Genomic DNA, 24,443 nt, shown 5'->3' on the forward strand with positions numbered 1-24,443 from the left:
AGGGTTGTTGACGGAGAAAACGAAGCTTGGGGGACTGAAGTATTGGTACTTGTTGATGGATGGGTTGTTGCGGCGAAAGGAAGTAACTGGAGGATCTGCAACAACGCAAAGGCAAATACGTCATCGGCATCATCATGGTCCAAGGGTCCTACCACAGCAACCACATGGGTCCTGTTCGCACTTTCTCAACACCATTGACCTCCATGACTGGTTATCTACACCCCCAAACAATGTCTATGGAAAAGATACGCTGAATTTATGCCAGCAGAACGAACAAAAACACTGGTTGAAATACTCCCGCTCCGTCGCTAGGCATTCACCATGGCCATATAATCCACGGTCGGCTCCAACGCCGGCACCTTCCACTTGATCCTCACCTCACCACTCATCGCCTCTCTCATCCCGGCAGCCGCACTTTCCTTCCAAACATCGGTCAACTTGATCGCCATCTCCATCGTGACCTTCAGCTTTGGCGTCTGATCCGGCCTCAAAATGGTCGTCATTACCTGCGCCCACTTCCACGGCTCCTCCTCTCCTCCCGGCTGACCGTTAAAGTACTCCCACCCCGCGATGCCCCCAATCTGGCCGTACGCATCCCTAAGGCTCTTGACAGAGTCGGTCAGAGCGCCGGCAGTCACGAACCCCCAGCCGTTCCTCGGGCTTGTCAGCTGTCCAATCACCACCTTGGCGGGCGTCAGCGCCCTGTCTTGATTGTCGGAAATGATTTGATGGAATTGGTTCGGGGTGCCCGCATCGCCAAACCCAGAGTAGAACTGGCAGTTATAGAAGGCCACCTCCTTGCCGGCACCACTCTGCGCCAGCATCAGCTTGCGGTAGTCGAACCCGCTGAGGTTCCAGCCGTTTCTGGCGCCCTGGATAGTCATCGCGCTGGCGACGGGTGCCAAGGTAATGATGAAGTCCTGCCCAAAGTCCTTCCGCAAGCGAAGGATGAGCCGCTCGACGTCCTCCTGGCTCATGGCCTGCTCGACGTCGATGTCGAGCCCCTCCAGGCCGTAGCGCTTGATGATCTCCCAGAGTTGGTTGTAGTATCGGTTGAAGACGGTCTCGTCGGCCGAGTCGAGCGTGTCTTTGGAGAATGTGCCGACGGCGGCGCCGCCGATCATGCCCATGATCTTGACGCCGGCATAGCGGAGGACTTGGGCCTCTTGCCAGAGGGTGCCGTAGCGCGGGTGGATGGGGCTGTGATCGTTGAGGGTGATGTCGCCGTCTTTGTTGATGTGCAGGGAGCAGATGATGAGGTGCGTGAGGGCGATGTTCTTTTCGGTGATGAGCGGCAGCATGGATATGGGCTTGACTGCCTTGTCGTGGGTGGTTTGGTAGTAAATGACGAGGCGGGGGATTTCGGAGCGGATGATGCCAACGTCGGTCGTGTTGGCCTGGTCATCGGGAGCCATGTCCCGAGAGGACAGACCATTGTGCGTAGTATAGGCGTGGGCTTGAAGAGGGTTGGCGGCTATGACGGTGGTGGGTATTATGATGGCCACCAAGGCGGCGGCCGCACGGAAGATGGCGGACCTCATGGTGACGGTAGGTCGGTTATTGCTATGGTGCCTTCTATTAGGTTCAAGATGGAGGCATTGGAGGAGGAACTTGGGTGATTCCCACGCGTCATAAACGACACGATTCCTTTCGGACACGACGCGAAACGAATCCCACGGTCATGTTTTGATTCCCAGCATCGCCAAGCTATGGCGGCGTCCTATGGTGTCGTCGGGTGTTCCACTAACATATTTTCCAGAAGATTGAATTCCGGGATCAACTTTTTTGCTGCCATCGCCAACTGTTAGCATGGCACCGTTCCCTTGAGCCTCGACCGAAACACCGCAAACCGCAAGCACTTTATTTTTGTCCAGACATAAATGGTCATTGTCTCAAGTCCCGATCAACAACGGCAACGGTGTCTACGCAGAAACACTTACCAGGAACGCCCACATAATCTTGGTGGTTGTGAGGGTATTTGTGATCAAGAATGGAGCAAGTCTTGTCGCCCATTCCTTCACAAGCGAAGCTCCGAGACACACAACAAACCGTGGCAAAAGGGAGTCGCCAAAGTCAAGAGCAAGATCTGCTGTGTCAAGGGCGAAATGGTCTGACCCAAACCGCACATTTTAAGCGCACAGCCACCAAGAAGTTTCCATGTTCCCTTACAGGAGTAGTCCGTTGGTCAGGTGTCTCGGCCCGACTCAGACGTCGACCTCAATCTCGCATGAACGCAGCTTTTTGGAACTGGGAGACAGATGCATTTGGCTGGCGTGCAGGATCAAGCAAACAAAATCACGTGCAAGAGGCAGGTAAGTCTCAAGAACATCTTTCCTGCTGACGTTACTTGCTAATCGAGGTCGACAGAAACGAAGAGCTGCTTATGAATCCATCGTCATTGCTCTTTCCGAAGAACCATTGCCCTTCCGAGAAGGTGTTTGGTTGTTCCCGAGTTCGCTCCGGTCTGCGCTTTCCTATTCTTTTGTCCATGTGCAAGATGCAATCTCGCATACCATCCTCAGGAAAGGAGGAAGGAGTGTCTGCATCCTATAGGAACTCGGTCACGTGTCTACAAGAGTGCGCTTTCCTGCAGCAGAATGAGGCCATGCCACTTTGCGAAGTTGGCTTAGGTAGCCGGCATTGAACTCAATCGGTTCGAATTGTTTCGGCCCGAGCCGACCCGGCGGCAGTTCCAGACCTCCGATCTCCGATCAGATCGATCATATCACGAGAGTCGGCGTTGAAGCAATGCGCTTACACAGAGAGCAAGCCAATCCTTCTCATCAGATTTCCAAGCCACCGCGTGAAGACAACATCTTGCGCATTTCGGTTGCCGTTGGATGTGGTAAGTTACAGGCCTTGCCAGCTTTGAGTTGGATACTGACAGAACGGGGTGCAGGCTGTCCGGTCTCATGTCGTGGCTTTTCCAACCTTCAGACATCGATGATCCGTCCTGCGATGCGGCTTCACTTGATGTAAACAGATGTTCCTCGGTCCACAGATTCATCCTAGCTGAGGTCAACTGTTTCTCTGCACGAATAGGATTTGCATTCAGCCGGCCGAACCGAACTCTGCTTGAGCCAACTTGTGGAACGAGCTGCAAAGGCAGTCAAGGAAGTCAGGGTCGGATATCCCATATGACCAAGCAGAAGCACGATGATGAAGTGGAGCGAAGGCTCCGACAGCTCTGGGTCTAAATGCTTTTTCGACGTAGTGTATGGGAATATAAGAGAAGCCAAACTCACCTAGTTTTTTGAGAGATATCCTTTCTCCTAACAACTACCCGTCACACATCACAAAATCAATATCAACAGACACATCACCAACACCATAATCAGACTCGTCACCTCCTTCTTCTGTCCCATTGGGACTCTTCAGAGTACCTCAACTTCTTTTACTTCGATATTCATATGAGCTTGTTACTCAACACTACCCTACCGTTTGAACTTTGAGATTGACATGAGCTTGGTACTCAACCACTTATTCCGGCCAGTTCATATTGCCTTTCGAAGTTCATACGCTTTCCCGTGTCTCGGACCATAGACCGTCCTTGTGCTCATCAGTTCATATCCCTCTATCTACTTGATCACACCCAAGAACGACAACCTTCTTTCCAAAACATATACTTCATCCCACAAAAAAGGTCAGGGGCATCATGCAACATGGACGCTCTCGCATCTGAACCGTCGGCGTGCTCCTCGAGCCAAAAGCGGCCAATTAAGGTGGCCATCATCGGCGGCGGCATCTGTGGCGTTGCCCTCGCAGTCGGCCTGGGAGAATACAAGCACATAGACTTTCACATCTATGAGAAGGCGCAAATGTATAGCGACGTGGGGGCCGGGCTGTCCCTCCACAAGAACGCCATTGCCGCAATGAACCTCATAAGCCCAAAGCTCTTCAAGGCCTATCAGCAAAAGGCTGTGGATATCGGCGAGGAGGATCAGGAGATGGCGACCGAAGTCATCCTGGCAGCCGGGAGACACAAGGGCCTCAAGGTTGGCGAGCTCGGACGGGCCAAAGGACGCAAGTCCATCAGTCGTGCCGACCTCCTCAAGGGGTTCCTTGACCTGGTTCCCAAGGAGAAGATCAGCCTCGCGAAGCAGGTTGTGAGGATCTGGGAAACCCACCAGGGGAGCGAACGCTCCACCACCGATTCGGTCGCACCCTACGCCGAAGATTCCGCCACGAATGACCACCCCATTCACATCACATTTGCGGACGGCAGCCGCGCCCACGCCGACGTCCTCATCGGCTGTGACGGCATCCACTCGAGTGTGCGGTCCTATCTCCTGGGCGAAAATCACCCTGCCACAAAGCCAAAGAACAAAGATAAGTGGCAGGTCTATCGCACCCTCATCCCGACCGAAGACGCGATCGTGCATTGGGGGATTGACCCGAAGTTGTGCGGGACTGTACCGATTCTCCTCGGTCCGCGGGGCCACATCAATATAATCCCTATGAATAAGGGCAAAATGCTGAGTGCTGGTGTAGCCGTTCGCGGCGCTGCCCCTCCGGAGTCTGTCGCCGGTCCCTACTCTGGACCTTCCTACGCCCCTGCCTCATCTTCCACCATCCCTCCCACCCCGTCGTCTTCTGATGATCAGGGCGGCATTGTGCCGTGGTTGTGGCTGGCAACTCTTAACAACACCACTGTCGGCGACATCTTCTCCGACACCAATGGCGCCAGTTCGTCCAATTCCGACAACTTAATCCAAGTACCTCCTCCCCCCTATCAGAGCCCCAGCCAGCCTTGCATTAGACCCACGGTGTCACAGGGCCCACCGCCATCACAGCTCAATCCCTACAAATACAAAGACTACACCCTCGATGCCCAAAGGATTGTCTTCATGGTTGCCCAAGACACGTCCGCTTCCTGGGCCGTTGCCGACCATGACCACGCTCCGTACTACGCCCGCCGCTGCGTCGCCATGGCCGGCGACGCCGCTCACGCCGCGCTTCCTTTTGCGGGCAATGGTGCGGCGCAAGCACTCGAGGACGCGGCCGTCCTGACCCATTTGCTGAGAGCGGTCCGAAACACCGAGGACGCAGAGGCGGCCCTTTGGGCGTACGAGAACGCGCGCAAGGAGCGGTCGCAGAAGGCAGTGGAGATTGCGCGCGAGTACGGCAGGGTGTATTCGTTCTCTCCGGTCTGTTACAACAACAAATGGGTCAATCTGCACGAGAAGCCGGATGTGATGATGGGGTGGTTCAAGCAGCAGGCGGCGTTTACGAACGAGTTCAACGTTGGGATGCAGAACACGTGGGCGGACAAGCTGTTTGCCATGGAGATGAGACGGAGGCAGAGGGCGGCGAGGATGCAGAGTGAGGAGCAGAAGCCGGACCAGGGAGGTCAAAGAACTAAGGCCGGGACCGGGATGACGCCTCATCCGGAGACGAAGAGGACGGACGAGGTCAAGAATGAGGAGCTAGTAACCCCGGCGCCGACCATGGGGGAAGGCACGTTGCCGACATCGGAATGGGAGTCGCTTGGGAAGCTCAAGAAAGGAGGAGGGGAGGAAGGGGGGCATGCTGCTGAACAGGAGGCAGGCAAACCTCCTGGGGAGGTGGAGGTAAAGGAAGTTGTGAATGACGATGACGACGATGGGGAACGCGTGGAAAGGGAGGAAGCGAATGATGATGGCGATATGCACGGCGTGCAAAGTGTGGGAAGCGCGGACAGTGAGTATGATTTTGTCGACGATTACTTTGATGACGCGGATGACGAGTTTGAAGATGGAATCGATGATGACTCGGATCTTTAACTGACGGGAGGGAAACAACAGGTCGAAGGAGGAGGATATGTCACATACAGGATGTATTCAGGGATATCAGAGTCATGATCCAACATGTCACACCCAGTACGGGTGAAGACAATCGGTACACCCAATGGGGAACAAGAGGATGGCCGAGATTGTAACCATAGATCTTGTATGCGAAATCGCTTTGTTAGTCTGTTTAAACAGAAATAAAAATCGACAGTTTGTCTTTGCTCGTCCGAAGAATTGTGGCTCAGTGTGAAGCACTCGGTCGTCCCTGCGCCCGATTTCGAAGCTGCTTTTGGTGGGTCGCATCGCTATCACACTAACAAATATGACGGCTATTTACCCGTAAACCTGGTAAGAAGCCATCTTAGTCGGTGCCCACTATGCCAAGACAACAAACAGTCTTGGGCACCAAGCTCGACTCCATCACTGCTGGGTTATCCGTTGGACGTCGTCGACTCTTGAAGAAGAAAAAGTGAACAAGCTCCAGACCTTTACACAACAATGGTCACGGGATACGTTGAGAAACTATCCCGACGAAGGACAACGACCGGCTGCATGCCCAGACCCGACGAGAGGACCCCCACTGTCGATCATGACATGCACCGGATGTCCCCCTCCGCCAACCGGCCAGTGGGAGGAAAACAAGCCGAACGGAATCCAGACATTTTGACGATACCAAGATGAAATATTGGGTGTGCTGACGGATATACAAGCGGAGAAATCCGAGCAAAGGATTGACATGTTCAGCTTCTCATTCAATGGAAGTCATTTCCATTCCATTCCCGCGAAACAACAACGGAAGTGAGGGGTACGCTGGGGGCCACTCGGGGGCCAAGACCGCCGCCGCTGCCTATTACACATACACTACAAAATGAGGGGTCGAGATTCTGTGCTAGCTAGCCCCAAGTACACCACACCAAGACCGTGAAACCCTTGTGGCTGCAGCACTCTTCCTGCACCTCCATCCGCCGCTTCGACTCCCGATTCGCCGTGAACAGCTCTCTTCTGAGGTAGGACTACTAGAAATACGACGTGTCTGGGCGATTGACGCGAGCGGGGGAAGATGGGGTCCCGTCTGAGGAACAACAAAATGGGGGCGGTGATCCGTACATAAGTACCGGCAGGACCTAGGACGACGGCCGAGAACGGCAGCCTGGTCTGGACACTCTCATTTTCCATAATCACCGTTGGTCAAGGTCACACACTCTCACACTCACACAAACCAGAAGAAGAAGACAAACCGGAATGGGGGACTCCAACACCATCGTCGACGCCATCAACTTCGTTGACACCGCGTCCAGTCAGCGCATCGAGCCCGGCTCCGTCAACCACCCGCCCGCCCCTTGGCCGGCGCACTTCAAGACCGAGCCCACGCCAGAAGAGGTGGCTAAGATCGCCGCCAATGTCGTCAACACGGTAAACAACCACTTCGACAAGGTTCCGGACCTGTTCCTCCACGAGTCCCAGCCCGGCTTCTGGCGAGACCACCTGGCCCTGACCTGGAAGCTGCGCACTCTCAAAGGCAAAGACAAGATTCGCAACTTCTTGCAGACCGAAGCCCACGTCAAAGAAGTGCCCCTGCAAATCCAGGTCGACGAATCTCATCCTTTCCGCAAGCCGCAAGTCGCCGGGTTTGCTCCTGTTGATGGACTGAAGGGTATCCAGTTCTACATCACGTTTACGTCCCAGAATGGTAAGGGGCGCGGTATGGTAAGGTTGGTGCAGGAGGAAAAGACGGAGGAGTGGAAGATCTGGACCTTGTTCACCACGCTTGAGGAGTACCGCGATCAGCGAGAACCGAGGGGACCCAACAGGCCAAAGGGCGTTGAGCACGGTGGACAGCCGGGACGGATGAATTGGGCGCAGAAGAGGCAGGAGGAGATCAACTTTACGAACCACGAGCCTGATGTGTTGATTCTCGGTATGTTCCTTTCGTTTCCCTCAGATTTGATTAACGACTGACCAACGCCATCACAGGCTGTGGCCAAGGTGGCCTCACCGCCGCCGCTCGTCTCAAGATGCTCAACGTCTCCTCGCTCATTATCGACCGCAACCCGCGTATCGGCGACAACTGGCGCAACCGGTACCACCAGCTAGTTCTGCACGACCCAGTCTGGTACGACCACCTGCCCTACCTTCCCTTCCCCGACACCTGGCCCATCTTCACGCCCAAGGACAAGCTAGCCGACTGGTTCGAGTCATACGCCAAAGCGCTCGACCTCAACATCTGGCTGCGCTCCACCATCGTTTCTTCGGAATACGACAGCGCCCGCAAGTCCTGGAAGGTGGTCATCCGCCGCTCCTTCGTCAAGACCTCACACGCCCCACCAGCGGACGGCGGCGAACCCGGAGTGGTAGAAGAAGAACTGGAACACATGGAACTCACCGTCTTCCCGAAACACATCATCCAATGCACCGGCGGCTCCGGCAAGCCCAACATGCCGACCTCCATCCCGGGCATCACGGGCGGCGTCTTCAAGGGAGACCGGCTCTGTCACTCCTCGCAGTTCACCACCGCCACTCCGCTCTCCGTGCGCGGCTCCAAGAAGGCCATCGTCGTGGGCGCGTGCAACTCGTCGCACGACATCTGCCAGGACTTTTACGAGCGCGGGTACGACGTGACCATGATCCAGCGCTCGTCGACGTTTGTGCTGTCCTCGTCGGCCACGCTCAAGTACCTTATTGGGCCGATCTATAGCGAGGGCGGGCCGGCGGTGGAAGACGCCGATATGTTTGTCTGGTCATACCCCAGCGAGGTGTTGAAGTCGTTGCAGAAGGATCTGACCAAGTTGACGATCGAGCACGATGCCGAGTTACTCGCCGGGCTGGATAAGGCTGGGTTCAAGCTCGACAAGGGCGTCGACGGCGCGGGACTATTCGCCAAGTACCTCCAGCGGCAAGGCGGGTATTACATCGATGTTGGCACGTCGAAGCTAATTATCGAGGGCAAGATTGCCGTCAAGTCCGGGGTGGGCATCGCGGAGGTTGTTGAGAACGGACTGAAGATGGAGGATGGGACCGTGTTGGAGGCGGACGAGATCGTGTTTGCGACCGGCTATGATAATATGCGGACGACGGCCAGGGAGGTGTTTGGGAACGAGGAGGTGGGCGACAAGGTGAAAGATGTGTGGGGGTGGGATGAGGAAGGCGAGATGATTGGGATCTGGAACAGGAGCGGGCATGAGGCGTTTTGGTTCCATGGCGGGAATCTGGCGCTGGCGAGGTATTATTCGAGGGTGGTGGGGTTGCAGGTTAGGGCCAGTTTGGATGGGTTGTTGTAGAGTAATAGGGGATGGGAGGAAGGGGTGGGAAGATGGTAAAAGTGGAGACTGGGATTTTTTGGACAGCTAAGCTGGGTTTCGGACATCCTAGGTGTGATGAGGAAGATATCAATGCTGATATTTGTTGACAGTCACCATACCCTGTGGTTATTTGACGAGAGCTTAGTGCTGACGAAAAGATTGTGTAGAATAAGATTCCCATCCGTGGGAGTGGTTCGCCCGCGTTTTCATCAACGGCCCGATCCTCGCGATAAATAACAAGCGGCTCACATGCCAAAGACGGATACGGGCTGATCTTGTTCGATCATGAGCCACGAAGTGAAGAATCGCTTGTTCCTCCAATTCTTTTTTTCATGCATGTTCGTCCGACAGTCCGTCTTGGGTCCGTTGTGGCAAGGATAGGTGCATACACATCTCACATCTTCCGTTCATTTCGTCGCCCTGTCTCAGAGTTCAAGCTACCACAAACACTGGACCCTCACTTCCTCGTATGATTGCTACTGGTTGCTGGTTGCCTCAGAAATGTAAAGGCCCGTCCTCAGGTCTGTGATGGATTGAAGCCAATCCAGTTTCATAAGTCAAGGTATCCGGCCTTGCCATCCTGGACAACAATGAAGAAGGACTTGAAATGCTCACTCAGGATTACTTCTAGAGCAGTTCCATTCTCGTCATAACCTCCTCTTATTATCCTCTTTTTCAACAATCATACTCAACGCAAAGTTTCCATCACACTGTACCAAGCGCACCATACCTGACACCGTTCACTTGTTACAGAATTCTGCGTGGCGTTAGGGTTGCTTCCTTCCTTTCCATTTGAGCTTTTCCTTCTTACCCCTTGGATCAATTTCAAATTGCTTGCCACAACTTTCTCAGATCATTACTTCTCTCGTGGGATTCTCTCAGGTAGTGCTTAAAGGCAACGTCGAGATTCGGGACCGTTGGAACTTAACAGATGGATGGGTGCTTGAGCTGAGTGGCTGGCTGCTTCGTCGGTTGCCTTACTCCTTCCACCTTCACCCGCCACCCTTGCGATACACAGTACAGTGGGTATCCGCGGTAGGCACTTCCAAGTCGCGTGAATCTCGGGGTTTAAGGGGAGGAAAGTGAAAGAAGCAGAGGAGGACAAGCATAAATTCCGCCTTACGTGATACGTGTATCACGCTCATACCTACAGGTACCTTTCCCTTATCCGGATCGACCTGTTCGTGCGTCTGCCGTGGGATGTTCTGGGGTCTAGCTGAGGTGTGCGTAGGAAGCCGTAAAGGACAGGGACTTGGTTGGATTGTGACTCTGTTTGCTCGTGTCGGTGTGTTTCTTCCTGGAAACCTGGTTCCGGATCCTGTTATAAAGAGCCCTGGGCCTTTCTCATCCGTGTAGGGCCTACGTTATATGGGTCTTCCTCCTGGTTCCTGGCCGAGTTCCCCATCTCTGACACGCTCGCTTTGCTTCATCGGCACCTCTTATCATCTCTGACCTCGCCAAATTCGACCGGACCTCCGACATACGTGCAACAGACAATCATTACGAAACAACGACCGCTAGCAACAACCCTGGCCTACCAATCATGACAGAAGGGCTGCTTTCGCGCCTCAGGCTGGCCAATGTATTGTTTTGGTTGGCCGTCGTCTCAACAAGCGTTCAAGCTGGGTCGTTCTCAGCCATCAATATTACGTTCCCGATGTTCATGGATGAGGTAACACAAAAAAGGGTCACATATTACGAAGGGGACAGTCTGCTAGTTACTTGGTCGGCCATTACAACGATTCGGTATCTCGACCTCTATTGGTCGAGATCTGACGAACTATCATGGGGAGGTCATCCATACGGCAGTGGCGTGATGGACTTTCTGTTTTATGCCTCAGGGGATAAAGGCAACGCCAAGAAAAGTAAATTTTCCCTGGTCACGTTTGTCAGTCGAAGAAACCAGCAACTATTTCTAGGCTGCCTCCCAGCAGTCAGAAAGGAAGATGTACTTTTCTGGTTTCTGGAAAACCACGCCGCTTCTCGGCTCCTCCTCTAACGGTCTGATCATCTACCGGTAGTAAATGTGACCGCAAAGCCCAATGACCCAACTGGCCCAAGCTCCAGCGGATCAAGAACAGTCCAGAATTTTCAGCTCATGAACCTTCCTTCTTACAATTCGAGAGAAACAGTGGAGTGCGGCTTTGTGGCGATGGGCTTATGCGGCGACGACTACTGTACTGGATTTGGCTACCCGTTCAAGTTTTTCAACTATCACCGGTATAACCCTGTCACTACGACGTTTGGGCCCGACGAACCCATAGAGATAGTTGACGAATCCTACGAGTCAGTCACACTCTCAACACAAACGACTACCACGACAGGTACATCGGCAACTGCCTCTTCTACATTCCCCCCGGCCACAACGTCCACTGGCCCAGCGACAGGGTTTGAAACCGGAACAGCAGAGAGTTCAGACGCGAAGAAGAACGGAGGAGGCCTAAGTGACGGCGTAATAGCCGGTATCGGCGCCGGTGGCGCCACTTGGGTCATCATCATTGCTGTCCTGTCGTTGCTGTTCCAGAGGCATAGGAAGAGTCAATCAACGGGGACCGCGGCGGTTGCTTCCGATCCTTCTACCGATAAAAACGCTTTCGAAAAAGGAGGTGGAGAGGGAGGAGTGGGAGAGCAAGAGAAAGGATCGATGACGTTCTTCAAAGCGGAGCTGGAAGACAACCCCAAGACGTATGGGAACGAACTCGAAGGTACCTGTATAGAAGCGGAGAAGAAAGAGAAGCCGCAAGTGTCAGACCTGGGGGCAGCGGAAGGACGGAATGAGGTTGATGGAGGGAAATGTCAGGAAAGGTTTGAACTGGCTTGATCGCTTCGAATTCCATTTGTTGATTTTGGAAGGGGGGCAGAATAGTAAACGAAAGATTTGACAGAGGATATTCTTCGGCGTTGCCCAACATTGTCGAGAAACGAACACGAGAATTCAACACATGTGAATGGAGACATGGGCCTGCGTCGGACATGCCCTGCTTGTTTGCTCGTCATGTCTTAGATGCCTCGATCCTTTTTTCCTCTTTGATGGAAACAAGACCAGGTTCGTCCAGCCTCCTGATATTCAATGTTAAGGGCCTTTGCTGCCTTTTGTATCTTGATCCTTTGGGTCACTCCTTTTGTCTATCCTTGACATCACTTTCCTTGATGTACCAGTTGGTTGCTTGGGCGAGCCGTCGTACACTTGCTCATACCATCCAGTCAATATAAATAGGACGCCGCAATATTTTTCCAAGCAATCCTCCTTCTTGATTGTGTTCATTGCCCTTTCATCAACAGTTCAATCTCAAAATTCAGTACGGGAAGTAGGGCCGGTGTATTTCCCACATGAAGATACATGGATAACCTACTTTCTCCATGACACTCTAATTGTTACATACGACTATGCGGGATCCGAGACCAAGCCGCGGTTAGTGTTGATGTGCATGTATAAGCCGTTGAGAGACGACGAAGGAGGAAATGAATGGGAGATCAGTGAGTTAATGCTATCCAAAAGTTGCTTATGAGAATCAGAGCTCTTCATTTGCTGACTTTCCCTCAAAGTCACAAAAAGTATGTGGTCCCGAGACCGAACGGAACGCAAGCCATCAAAGTAACGGAAAATAATCTGGGGAAATTGGATGACGACGACACTTACATCTGCGCCTTCAACATTGGCACAAACAATCCACCCAAACCTTATTTTCCGCAGTCTGGAGGCCATTTCGAACTGGTGCCTCAACAACGCTTCGGGGGCCCGATAACTATCCGATTGGCCGACTATTCACTCACTACAGCGTTTCTGGCGATGTCTACGATAACAAGCGCAACTACGTCCACGGAAGCTTTAATCACGGCTATCTAAGCGCCCCCAGATGCTGTAAGCACTGATGGCTCCGGCACAACCAGAATATATACCAACCAGGATCACACGTCGCCGACTGGTTCGACGTCGGGAATCGATGCTGAGAAGGCCTCAAGCACCAAAAGAGGAGAAGGTTTAGGTGGTGTGGCCAAATCTCGCATTGGAGTTGCTGCGGCTACTGCGGTTCTCGTTATTGGTGGCCTGTAGTTGTTTTGGTGGTGGAGGAGAAGAAGAAAGAGAAAGCAAGATATATCCGGCAAGAAAAATGCACCACGGTCGGAGCTAGAGGCGGTGGAAAAGCAAGAGGCAGGGGGTGGTGATTGGGAGCATACGCCTGAGCTTCCTTGACCTCTTGACACCTCTCGACACTCTTGCTTGGGAGCCAGAACAAAGGCAAGTTTTTACAAAGAGGTGGTTAAGCTTTTCGCGTTCCTATATTTTGATCGAAAGGCACGGTCCGAAGCAGCCAAGACGACGCCGCGACGCCCCCCGATGGAACCCCGGTGCCATGTGGATGCGGGCCGGTTCCTTGATTGATCTCCAAGCAACGAAAAAGACAGTCACCTCAAATCCTCCATTTATATTAAAATTCAAAAGGAAGAAGCTGAGTGCCGCAGAGGCGCGGGCGCGGTTCGATGGAACCACGCTGCAGTACCACACATGGCCCAGTACGGATGAGAAGTCATCTCCGCACTACCTCTCGAAGGCTATGAGCTCACTCCTGGTGCAAATCAGAACGGGCAAAATAGGCTTACGGGCGTTCCTCTTCGAGAGAAGAGTGCCGGAGGTGACAACATCGTACTGCCGGTGCGGGTTAGCGAAGGAGACGTTCGAACATATTGTCTTGGAATGTAGGGAAACGGAATACGGATGGTTAATGGGAGACCCAACGTGGCCAACAAACATTGAACAACTCCACGACGAACTCGAGACAGTGGCGGGGCGGGAACGAATCCTTCGCTGGGCCTTGCGACTAGGACGGCTGCAGGAGTACAAGCTGCCAGTGAAGATCGAACAAGCGAAGGAAGCAGAAGAGCTACTGGGGAGTTCAGATTGATCTTTGATTCTGGAGAGCGGGAGTACGGTCGGGGGACCACGCAGCGGAATCAAAGATCGGGCCTCGGGAATGACGGTGAGGTCATATCGAGAGGAAGATAAACATCGAAGGCACAGCGTCGACACGGCGCCGTTGCAATAGAGAAGCGGAGGGTTTTCATCCGGCTACGGTACGGTTTTTCCCACCGACTAAGAACGGAAGCAGCACCGCATATCCACTGGGTAGACTATGTAAATAGTTTAGCGTGATAAGACAATATGTATATATTAAAATTCCACCATTTCCTGCATCAAGTATCTCCTCTTCAATCCATCTTGTTCATCCTTCTGACTGGGCAACTGGAAGCAGTCTGGTCAAGTAACCCGTGAACACCCGGTGCACTCCCGCCCGGCCCGATATGGTCCGGCGCAGGCCGTCAATCGTCCGAATTGTCAGGGAAGGAACGAACGAGCAATAGACACTCATCATTCCTTCCATTTGCTTTCATTTGTTTTTCCAACCATCATGATCGCAACAATCTCACGGTAAACACGGCCCAAATCTCAAGTGGTGGCAGCAATCATCCTTTCAGTCCCTTTTCAACCATTTTCCATTGTCGAAAATAATCTTCGGCATTCACACTGTATCAAACGCACAACCGAACCATCACCACTCCCATTTAGACGCGCCGTCGTTACAAGTTCTGCATGGCACCTGCCACTTCTTCCCCTTTGATTATTTCCGCCGCTCCAACTCTCCCTTTTCCGCGAGATTGCTTGGGCCGTAGCAATTTTTCCTGTTCGAGAACTCTGGAACACCATGGAGGAGAAACCTGCTGGAGCTGAGGCGGCCTCTCGCATCTGTTTCTGTTCGCTACCTTGATCTCTTTGTTCTTTTCGGGAGGTAGGCTTCGCCCACCATTGACTTGAGTTTTACGAGAGCTAACAGGTAGATCTTTCTTTGTCTCGTCAGAGGGTCATCCTACAATTTCCAGAGATAACGAATATCTATTATAGGCCAATATCGTGGCCTGGTCACTTTTGGGGCCGATGCAACTCCCCATGTATCATAAACAGTGTAGGTGGTGGGCTTCCGTGATGTGGCGAGATTTTCGGTCCTTCACCAACGACGGCGAACGTGAGAGGCGGGAAGACGGGGACGACACGGGTTCAGGAACAGTTCCATCCTTGCCTCTTGCCTTCAATGGACCTAGCGAGACTGGCGTGCCTGTTATGGGGTCTGCTGTGGTCGATTGCTTGGTCGACATGGAACAGAGTGGATGGTTGGGCAGCTTGCCTGTTGTTCCAGGCCAAGGACTAGTCCAGTTCAGTGCGGCTAGGCTTGTAAGATGGGGATGTCGGTACCGTTATATTAATCGGATCGGGATCCCCTTCTCGCTTGCTCCGACTCGCCTTGCTCTCCGGCAGTTTTGGGTACTCTCTCCTTCTCAGGTTCTCTTCGACCACGGCTCAAGTTCGCGGTCGTCCACCAACACCAGGTCGCCCATCTCACCTGCTCGTCCGTCGCCAGAGCCGATCGAGTCGTATCGACCGCCTACATGGTCCACCGATGAAAATTACCACGAGCCCAGAGATACAACTATCCGGGGAAATGGCGCGCCGACACCCTCTTTTCCAGCTAATGCTTCTGCTGTGCTGAGTTTCAACTCTTCCAATATCTGTCGCATCCGCAGGGTGCGATGTCATTTACCCAGGAACCGACTACTACAGTGAGCTTAAATCAGAGTTCTACCTGGCGAACACGATTTTGGTAACATATATCAACTGCGAAAACCTTACCTTCTTCTCAAGTTGGTGTTCGGATAGTACGTATCGTGTTGCTGGGGATAACATATGGAAAGGTAAGTTCCCAGCTCAGTCTACTCTAATCCCTTCCATTAAAGTCGCAAGTTGTCCTTGACGTTGCTTCTGTGTTTGGTCCCTTTTCTCTCCTTTTTAAAAGGCGGTTACGATTAGCTGACACGCTTGCCTCTTCAGTTTTGGATGGGAAAGGGTACCTCGGACCCAACGCCACAGTCCCCATTAAGCTACAGCAGACAGGTAAAGACTTTGAAGTTGGTTCATGTGGCATCGGCCTCGGTAGTACAAACACTACTTTGCCATGGGACGCCGTCTTCAGACTTCAAAAACAAGCCACGGCCCGACGGCCCTCTCACCTTTGGGCTTGACAAGAAGGTCTCCGTTACATACACGGGTAGTGACTATGCACCGTTCACTAAGCTGGATGAGGTGGATCCTTATGCCGCCTATAATACGGTATCCAAACCGATAGAAGCAGAATTCGCAACCCTATCTTCTTCCTCGTCCGGACCTACCACGACAACTAGCACTACGCCCACTACATCTATCCCTCAGCATACGACACCTACACAGTCAGGGGTTGCTTCGCCCACCAGCTCCACAGCAGGAGCCAACTCCAGTGACGGCGAGGGTTCGGTCCCAAAGAAAGGAGGCCTGAGCACCGGCGCAATAGCCAGAATCGGCGTCGGCGCCGCCGTCTTGGTTATTGCCATTGTCGTTCTGGCCTTTTTCTTCTTCTGGAGGCGAAGGAAGGCCAGATTGGCGGCGGCAGCGGTTGCTGCGAACAACGCTCCGGGTGGCAAAGAAGAGCACAAGAAGGGAGCGGGTTATTACAAAGCAAAGTTGGAAAATAACCCGAAGCCGCATGGGAACGAGCTCGATGGTAGTAACGCGGCGGAAATCAAGAAGTCGCATGAGTTGGGACTGGGGACGCGGAGGTATGAGCTGGGAGATGGTGGAGAAGGAGGATTGGGGGGAGGGTGGAACTTCCATGACCATGTGGTTTAATGTTGAATGAGGTGTTGGGTGAGTGGATTGGTGAGATAGTAGTAGCAGTCTGGATGAAAAGCTATTGCTGTCGTCCCTGCCGTAGATGATTTGCCTATTTCCGTTTGCTTAAAGATACTGGCGTATACTTGGTGGTCTCGCCCATGACAATAAAGCTGGCACCTTTTGTTACGCTGATTGCCCATGAAGTGCTTGAAAAGGTGCCACTTTTTTATCAGGAACGAGGTGGTTTCGGTTGTTGTTGTTGGTAGTCAAGTTTATCTTCCTGTTCTCCCCATACGACCACAACCAAATGCGACCTAAACTGCCAAGTAGGTTGCCAAATTGCGATACCAAGTTCTGGGACCAAGGCGAGGGGGGAGGATTGAGTGTAATGATTAAGATCACATAACAGTAACAGTGGCGGCAATTTAACCAGGAGCAAGTGCCACCAACCCCAATGTCTCTTTTACGCGCCCGTACCCCTTGGTAAAGCTTTCGTTTTGGCCTGTGCACTACGACGAGACCGACTGGTGAAAAACAGGACTATTCCCATACTGTGGCTAATGGATCCTGCCGTCAACAACCCATTGGCAACAATCGACACTCGTCAACATCAAGACGGATCCCCAAGACGTATGACCAGGGACGAAAAGGTTCGAGATACGCGCAGGGGGTTGGCAGGATAAGCTGGAACTTCCGTGACCACGGTTTGGAAAGGGACCGGATGAACACAATGGTGGATGGAGTAACTGGTGTGGTTATGGTTGATGGTGGTCATGCTCATGAGTTCTGTGCAATTCTTTTCGGGGACAGGAGCGAATTTCGAAGGGACAAAGAGAGTGTCATGGCCGTTTTCCCGAGTTCAGGGGGCCAAGGTTTTAAGAAGGTCTTGCATACTGCACACACGGCAAGGCCCAAGGGGCCTTTGCTTGCTTGAGCTGTCCAAGCCGTGGCCATCATACTATGGACTTTGTAATAGACCTGTAATGAAGATTTAGCGAGAGCAAACATGGGTAAGGTGCCTAGATCATCACCAGGGGCTTGTGAAAGGGCCTATTTTCTGGGACAATCAATTTCTAATGATGGCTTGAAGTGAGAACCCCTTCGTATGCGCTGGAATCAGGATGGCAATAAATGTGTGGCTGAGAGTGTGTTTGACGCCGCCATTTGACGAGGCAGATTGTAGATTGAGATGCGTAACATATTTGTGGTTGTTTGTAGCTGTTTGCTATTTCGTCTTTGTTTGTGCTGGACAGTGAGCAAGGTTGACAATGGCCGGGTGTTGGAGCCCGAGTCCGGGCCCGGAACGGAGGAGTCCACGCCGGGTTGGAGGTTTAGCGAGACCGGAGAGAAAGAGAAGGCAGCTGGCATGGTGTCTGCACGGCCTAGGCAAGTGACTGCCGCGGCGTCGTCGGTCACGAACATGGCACGCTGAAAAGAGGGATGTCCAGAGTCTTCAGAGCCCAGTGAAGCACGGACGATTGAAGATGCTCGGCAAATGTCTGCTCAGTAGTTGCGAAGAAAAGAATGAAAGAAATGCCAAGTCGAGGGTTCAAGCCAAAGACGAACAAAAGTGCGGGGGATGTGAGCTCCACTTTTACTAGCGCTTGTGGCGGGGCCGCTCTAAATTAGCGCGGACGCTGTTCTCCGCAAATGTCCAAATGCCCCGAATGACGGGAGATTGCAGTTTCTCAACGTTCCATGACAACAGAGCTCAGAATCATAACGAAGCCTTAAGATCATCTCGCTGCCACGAATCGGAAAGCATGAACACCAACCTATGCCATGACTACGTTGTACCAAGAACGTGCAGTGTTGTTGAGGCGCAGCATCATAATATTCGTCCTTGTCCTACCCTCAACGCTGATGCTGAGACAGGACGGCACCTTCGAGAGTTCTTTCCGTGGCATAACCACACTCGCTTGTTCTCCCCAAAGATGGCAGGCGCCGCACTGACACAGACACAGGCCCAGACATGCCGTCACGAATCTTGTGGCTTGGCTAGCGCAGACCCGACACTGTCACTCAGACACTGGGCGGTGAAACATCCGACTGCAAAACACGATCGATCACTCGTTGCTTTTCCTTCGTCAACTCGAGGTCGAGGAGATCCAAGCGGGAAAAAGAAATGACGACGGCAGACCGACGACATCTCCTTTAACCATGGCCGAGTATACCGCCCCGAAACTTTCATTCTTTGTCTCTTCTCCTGGCCTTCCGTGTAACACTGCTCACCACCCTTCTCGTCCTCGTTACTTTCCTAGCATCATCTGAAAGGCCGTCGGATGACAGAACACCATGCACCCGAGCCTCATGGGCTGTATTGTACACAGTGGGCCATTTTTCACCGAGTTATTCATTCGAATCCGAAAGCATCGCGCAAATACGCACCGTGAACAGTAGTGTACTGTACACAATTCCCAACAACACGGATATAGACCAAGTGATTTGATATATATCCAGAATTCCAGATCAAACAATGAGCCACTCCACAAAGAACAACGGCCGGTCCAGCCAGTCGCCGTGACCGTAGCCACGGGTCATTGTCGCTGTCTCCCAGGAGTCCCGGTCCGCGATACGTTTCTAGAGGCCATCTCCGTTCCGCGTCCCCAAATCGGGAATTGGAAACCACAAACAAGTTTAACCGGTAGCGGATGGCCATCCATACAGCGCCGTCTGACTTGGTTCTCCAGTCGTTCGCGATTCGTTAGTCATGCGCAGACACACAGACGCAACCCATTCCTTCATCAAGTTATCTCCTAATCCAATCGACTGCACTCCAATCAGTGGCATTGCCGAGTCCCGGTCTCTATTCCCACCTCAAAACGTGCGGACCCTCAGCCTAAAGCAGTCAAGCGGCGTTCTAGAAGCTGGGCAGCTGGGTGGTGGTCAGACCGGCGACTTTCTTTCGGGTATAGCTTCACAGAAATCCAGCAAGAGGGAACCTTTCCGAGGGTGTGACCAAGGGGCCCGGCAGGGAACACAGGGCTTGTCTATCTTGAACATGGCATGGCTCGCGGTTCTCCAGGTCTCCATGTGGGCGCCAAGGAATTACGCTTTGACATACCTCTAACGAAATTGCTTTGATGCTTCCCCCAACGATCATACACTCGGTACGCGGACACTGCTACCGTCAGCGTTCCACCGCAGAATCCCGCACATTGTCTGCATCTTCATCTATAACGGACAGTCTCCTCATGTCTCGCTTGCTTTTCCTGTCGCCTCCGAACTTTGGTTTCTCTCCTTTATTTATTTTTCTCTTTCCCTTGGGCGGCTGACGGCACAATACCCCGTTGATCTTGGATTGCTTGTTCTTGACAGCCGCCTGTTACCCTGCCATGAGTGGACACATCCAAGACTAAGTCAATCGTGAAGTCGAAGAGGGGGTTACTGACGATGTTTTGAGAATAACAACCTGTCGGCTTTTGTTTTTCGTATCTCGGACGGTAATTCGACACTCATGCGGGACGAGATAAAGGTTCGTCCCATCGACCCATCAGTTCGGTTCCGCGAACGGACCACCCAAAACTCCACTACCCCGGGTTCCAATTCCTCGCGACTGTTCCATTCACTCGTGGTTGATGTGCCTTCCCGTTGACCAGTCAACCACGTCCCGGATCCAGCATTGACGATTTGAACGGACTTTGCATGCGGGCCTTTTGTCGTTCGACAGGTTAACCTCCCCGGGTACCTGATCCCGACCCCAATCCCGACACATCCTCTGACCATCGACATATTTAGTCGAGATCAACAATTCAACGACTGACAGGGCAATACCACAACTGTGACTACCTACAAGGACCGCCAAGATGAGCCTCACCGCGGAGGATACAGAGTCAGTCGTGGTTATTGAGCGCGTCTGCTCCATCCTGTCGCTTCTCGGTGGTCTCTTCGTCATCATCAGCTTTTCTGTCTCGGAAGCTTTTCGCCAGCGCGCTATCAACCGCATGGTGTTCTTTGCTACGTTCGGAAACATGTTGACTAACGTGGCTACGCTAATGACGACGTCATTTACGGACGCTACCAACTCCTTTGGATGTCAACTGCAGGGGTTTCTAATTCAGGTGTGAGTATCTTGTCCATGGGTTCGATCTACAACGTTGGAGGTGAAGAAAGAGGTTGTCTACGCCTCACGTTCATCCTGGCCCCAACCGAAGAGAGAAAATATTTCTAACAGATCCGCTTCATCAACAGCTTCATGCAAGGCGATGCTTTCTGGGCCCTAGCAATGGCCATCAACGTGTATCTCACCTTCTACCACAAGTTCGATGGAAGAGCTCTGAGGAAGATGGAGATCCCGTATTTCCTCTTTTGCTACGGCGTTCCGTTCATCACCGGATTCACCTTCATTTTTGTCAGGCAATACGGCGAGAGACCTTACGGCAACGCGATCCTTTGGTGCTGGTTGAGCAAGAAGTGGGAGGTCTACCGTATTGCCACATTTTATGCGCCCGTCTGGTACGCTGGCTTCCTCTTTACCATCAACCGAGTATATGGCAAAGCTAACATACCCTCCAATAGGCTTTGCATTATCATCGCGACCTTTATCTACATCCGTGCCGGCCGCGATATCTACAAGAAGCGCCAAATCATGAACAAGCTCGGCCCCGAAGGCTCCGAAGGCGGCACCTTCGTCGACATGTTTGCTCCAGCCTACAACTACAAGACCACCAAAGTCACCCAAACCACCGAGATTATCTCCCTTCCGTCGACTGCCAACAAAGACGCTTCATTCCCGCATACCCCGATCCGCCAAGCCGACGACGCCAAAGCTCGCGCGCAATGCTCCGTAACCGTGACCATCTCCGCCGACAACAACAACAACAACAACAACACCTCATCCCACAAGCGCAACTCGCAGCCCAACAACAACACCAACCTTGCCACCGAAAATCACCACGATGTGGGTATCACCGGCACGACAACCAACACCATTACCAACGAGCGAACCATCGTGCACATCTCAGCCGGCAATAACCCGGCTCTCCCTCCCTCGGGAACAGCAGCCAACATGCAAGCCCAAGCGCAACGTCGCCGGGTTCACGAGGCACACAACGCCGTCTGGTCTTACACCAAGTGCGCCATCCTCTTCTTTTCCGTGCTGCTCATCACCTGGATCCCTTCGTCCGGAAACCGTGTGTACAGCATCTTACACCACGGCGAGATCTCCAAGCCTTTGTTCTTCGCTAGCGCCTTCGTCTTGCCGCTGCAGGGGTTCTGGAACGCCGTCATCTACGTGGTCACGTCGTGGGCTGCGTGCAAGGAGCTTGGCGCGGCACTGAGCGAGGTGTTTCAGGGTATGAAGTACTGGTGTATGTGCTGTGTGAGCAGGAGGCACAAGAAAGGAGGCAACAATGAGGATGAGGATGGAATTATCCTCGGAAGTAGGAGGATGCCTGGACGGATGAGGGGAGATCCTAACCGCCGGAGGCCGGGAGGTGGATCGGGAAATAGTTGGGCGACGACTATGGCAAGGGCCAAGGCACAGGAGATGGAGCTTGATACGACTAGTATGGAGGATCTGACGGCCAATGGGGCGAGGATGGAGAGGGTTTCGCCTGTTTGAGGATGAAACTTGAACAAAAGCCAGTCGCTTATGGTGTGTTTCATTGCTGTTGCGGTATGGATCGTTGGGCTCCTTTGATAATCAACCAAGGACGACGGACAACGTGTACATCCTGTGCATCATAGCGTTGGGAGTTTGGGTTCATGTTGGGTTTGCGCTCTTTGCAGCTTTTCTTGCTCTCTAGTCCCGGAGCTCTCTCCGGCTAGGTGGTTAGCTGTCCTGGAGATTTTCTGCTGTTAGCGAATCGTGGGCGGACAACGTCTTACTAGTATGATACCCATCAGCGTACCATCGTTTCAATGAAAGAATTGTATGTCAATGAAGAGAAAGCGGTGATGGATGAGTAATTGCTTGCTCACTCGGACAACGTGGATGAATGATCTAAAGTGGACAGTGAGTAATTAATGGCATATTGCTGACGTTCAAGATTGCCCGTTGAGGTCTTTCTGTTTGTCAAAAAGATGGGGAGAGACTAAAAGGACAAGACTTGCCTGTCGGAGTGTAACAACATGGACTTGGTGCGTAACGCAGGATGACTTCTACAACTACCAACAAATGAAGAACTGAGGCTATATGTAGGAATCGACCCAGCTGCCTCAAGGTGAGGGCGCCTTAGCGAGCATCAATGACCGCCCAGCTATAGTCTCAAAGTAGACTTTAGGGTAATGCCCTTGTTGAGAAACTTGTTACTTGACCTTCCATATATACGCCCTGACTGAAGCTTGAGCTTGGTACTGGTTACCACTCATTGAGCCGTGCTTCGTGGAGGATGGCCGCTTGTTTCAGCAAGTGACATGTAGATAAGTTAATCTTACCAACAATACCGGCGACCCACGGGACACTGCGCTAAGAGCCTGCCCTATATACCTTGCTGGAGCTTGGGACGAGGATAGCAAACTTGAAACATAGGCGAGTGAGTGACTGAGCGTCGTCTGTTCATCTTATGTTGACTTCGTGCTCGTTGTTTGGCTCTACTTCGAGCTTCAAATTACCCATCTTCACCTCCCAGCTGCGGCCAGGGTCCCATCATACTCAAGGTAGGTGTGGTGGTGCACTGCGAGACGGGGAGAGGTGACGATATATCGCCATGCAGTGGCTAGCAAATATGTAGGGTGGGATGTTCTAGATCGGTTTCTGTTAAATTGTGTCTTTGATCGTGTAACCGTTGTGCCTGCCCACAAACGTTGGGTGCTTTGTGTACTTCGGATCACGCTTCATTCCATGCTCGCGGGTATGGTGAGTGGCTGCTGACAAGATTATCGTTTGGGCTACATGATGAGACATACACCTGGATTCTACGCATGTTTCTGGTCAACAATGGTCCATGTCATGCACTAGCATTACCTTGGGCCTGCCTGAATGTTAACCTTCACGGAAGATGCATACCTGCCCGAAAGGCCAGTCTCATAACTGTGGAGAGCTCCGGTTTTAGTACTGTAGACGAGTACGAGACTGGCAGAACAACGCAAAGAGGTCAATGATATGTATGTAAAGTCGAGGTTGGGCAGATGTTTGTCTCTCGTATTTGCCCGGTCCATGGGGCGTTGCGTCCGGTTACGGGCCCCGGGTGGGACAGTGACATGAACCCAAGGCTCACGATGATGGGACTCTGTGGCGCATCCACCATTCGTGAAACACTTCCGCAGACCAGGCGGGCGGGAGACCGACATTCGGGGGCAGGATGGTGGTGGAGCATGGTTGCCGTAGCAATTGGCGGGAAACGTTGTACTTGACGTTCGTGGCGCTCTTGAAGCTATACCATGCGAGGTTGGGCAATCACGGCAGTTGACGATGGCTTCAACTAGGACAAGGTATCCGTTGTTGATATGGTTTCGGCGTGTTCGATCCGCACGAACATCTCTCCTGTATTTCCTAACTCGGGAGCATTGGGCTCCAACAACTGCTGTTAGCTATTGCAGATGCTTCTTGAATTCGCCGAAAGTGAGCAGACGTTGGAGTTGGCCCTCAGGAGTAGAACCACCCTTCGGAAGTGAGCTTCAATGAGTGGACCTATGGTGTAGGGAGAAAAGATACGTACCATGAGCCCGGGCATGGCAGACAGTGGCAGATGTCTGGATGGGTGTTCATCGTATTTTGTTACCCATGTCGTTGCAGAT

The 24,443-nt window shown here is 52.6% G+C and overlaps 5 protein-coding genes across 5 annotated transcripts; 4 read left to right on the plus strand and 1 right to left on the minus strand.

Moving 5' to 3' along the window:
- Positions 1-308: 308 nt before the first annotated feature.
- On the minus strand, positions 309-1,541 carry SMAC4_05689 (uncharacterized protein; the record flags this gene model as incomplete). Its single annotated transcript, XM_003348546.1, has 1 exon — positions 309-1,541. The coding sequence occupies one exon, from the start codon at positions 1,539-1,541 to the stop codon at positions 309-311; it is 1,233 nt and encodes a 410-aa protein (XP_003348594.1).
- A 2,121-nt stretch (positions 1,542-3,662) lies between these two features.
- Positions 3,663-5,762, plus strand: SMAC4_05688 (uncharacterized protein; the record flags this gene model as incomplete). Its single annotated transcript, XM_003348545.1, has 1 exon — positions 3,663-5,762. The coding sequence occupies one exon, from the start codon at positions 3,663-3,665 to the stop codon at positions 5,760-5,762; it is 2,100 nt and encodes a 699-aa protein (XP_003348593.1).
- A 1,029-nt stretch (positions 5,763-6,791) lies between these two features.
- SMAC4_05687 (uncharacterized protein) lies at positions 6,792-9,672 on the plus strand. Its single transcript, XM_003348544.2, has 2 exons — positions 6,792-7,686; positions 7,743-9,672. The coding sequence occupies exons 1-2, from the start codon at positions 7,011-7,013 to the stop codon at positions 9,044-9,046; spliced, it is 1,980 nt and encodes a 659-aa protein (XP_003348592.1). The 5' UTR covers positions 6,792-7,010; the 3' UTR covers positions 9,047-9,672.
- A 1,493-nt stretch (positions 9,673-11,165) lies between these two features.
- Positions 11,166-11,888, plus strand: SMAC4_05686 (uncharacterized protein; the record flags this gene model as incomplete). The annotated part of the gene is made up of 1 exon (XM_003348543.1): positions 11,166-11,888. The coding sequence occupies one exon, from the start codon at positions 11,166-11,168 to the stop codon at positions 11,886-11,888; it is 723 nt and encodes a 240-aa protein (XP_003348591.1).
- An 8,092-nt stretch (positions 11,889-19,980) lies between these two features.
- Positions 19,981-22,632, plus strand: SMAC4_05685 (uncharacterized protein). Its single transcript, XM_024655766.2, has 3 exons — positions 19,981-20,826; positions 20,955-21,218; positions 21,282-22,632. Exons 1-3 carry the CDS (start codon positions 20,570-20,572, stop codon positions 22,324-22,326), a joined length of 1,566 nt encoding a protein of 521 aa, XP_024511597.1. The 5' UTR covers positions 19,981-20,569; the 3' UTR covers positions 22,327-22,632.
- Positions 22,633-24,443: the final 1,811 nt, after the last annotated feature.

Source organism: Sordaria macrospora, chromosome 6, assembly GCF_033870435.1.
Source record: "Sordaria macrospora chromosome 6, complete sequence".
In the NCBI taxonomy this organism is placed as follows: Eukaryota; Fungi; Ascomycota; class Sordariomycetes; order Sordariales; family Sordariaceae; genus Sordaria; species Sordaria macrospora.

Excerpts from the sequence above, each read along its gene's own strand:
- SMAC4_05687 (XM_003348544.2), top strand. The coding sequence starts at position 7,011 with ATGGGGGACTCCAACACCATCGTCGACGCCATCAACTTCGTTGACACC. Across the intron at positions 7,687-7,742 it reads GCCTGATGTGTTGATTCTCG|GCTGTGGCCAAGGTGGCCTC; the intron begins GTATGTTCCTTT and ends ACGCCATCACAG.
- SMAC4_05685 (XM_024655766.2), top strand. The coding sequence starts at position 20,570 with ATGAGCCTCACCGCGGAGGATACAGAGTCAGTCGTGGTTATTGAGCGC. Across the intron at positions 20,827-20,954 it reads CAGGGGTTTCTAATTCAGGT|CTTCATGCAAGGCGATGCTT; the intron begins GTGAGTATCTTG and ends CTTCATCAACAG. Across the intron at positions 21,219-21,281 it reads ACATTTTATGCGCCCGTCTG|GCTTTGCATTATCATCGCGA; the intron begins GTACGCTGGCTT and ends ACCCTCCAATAG.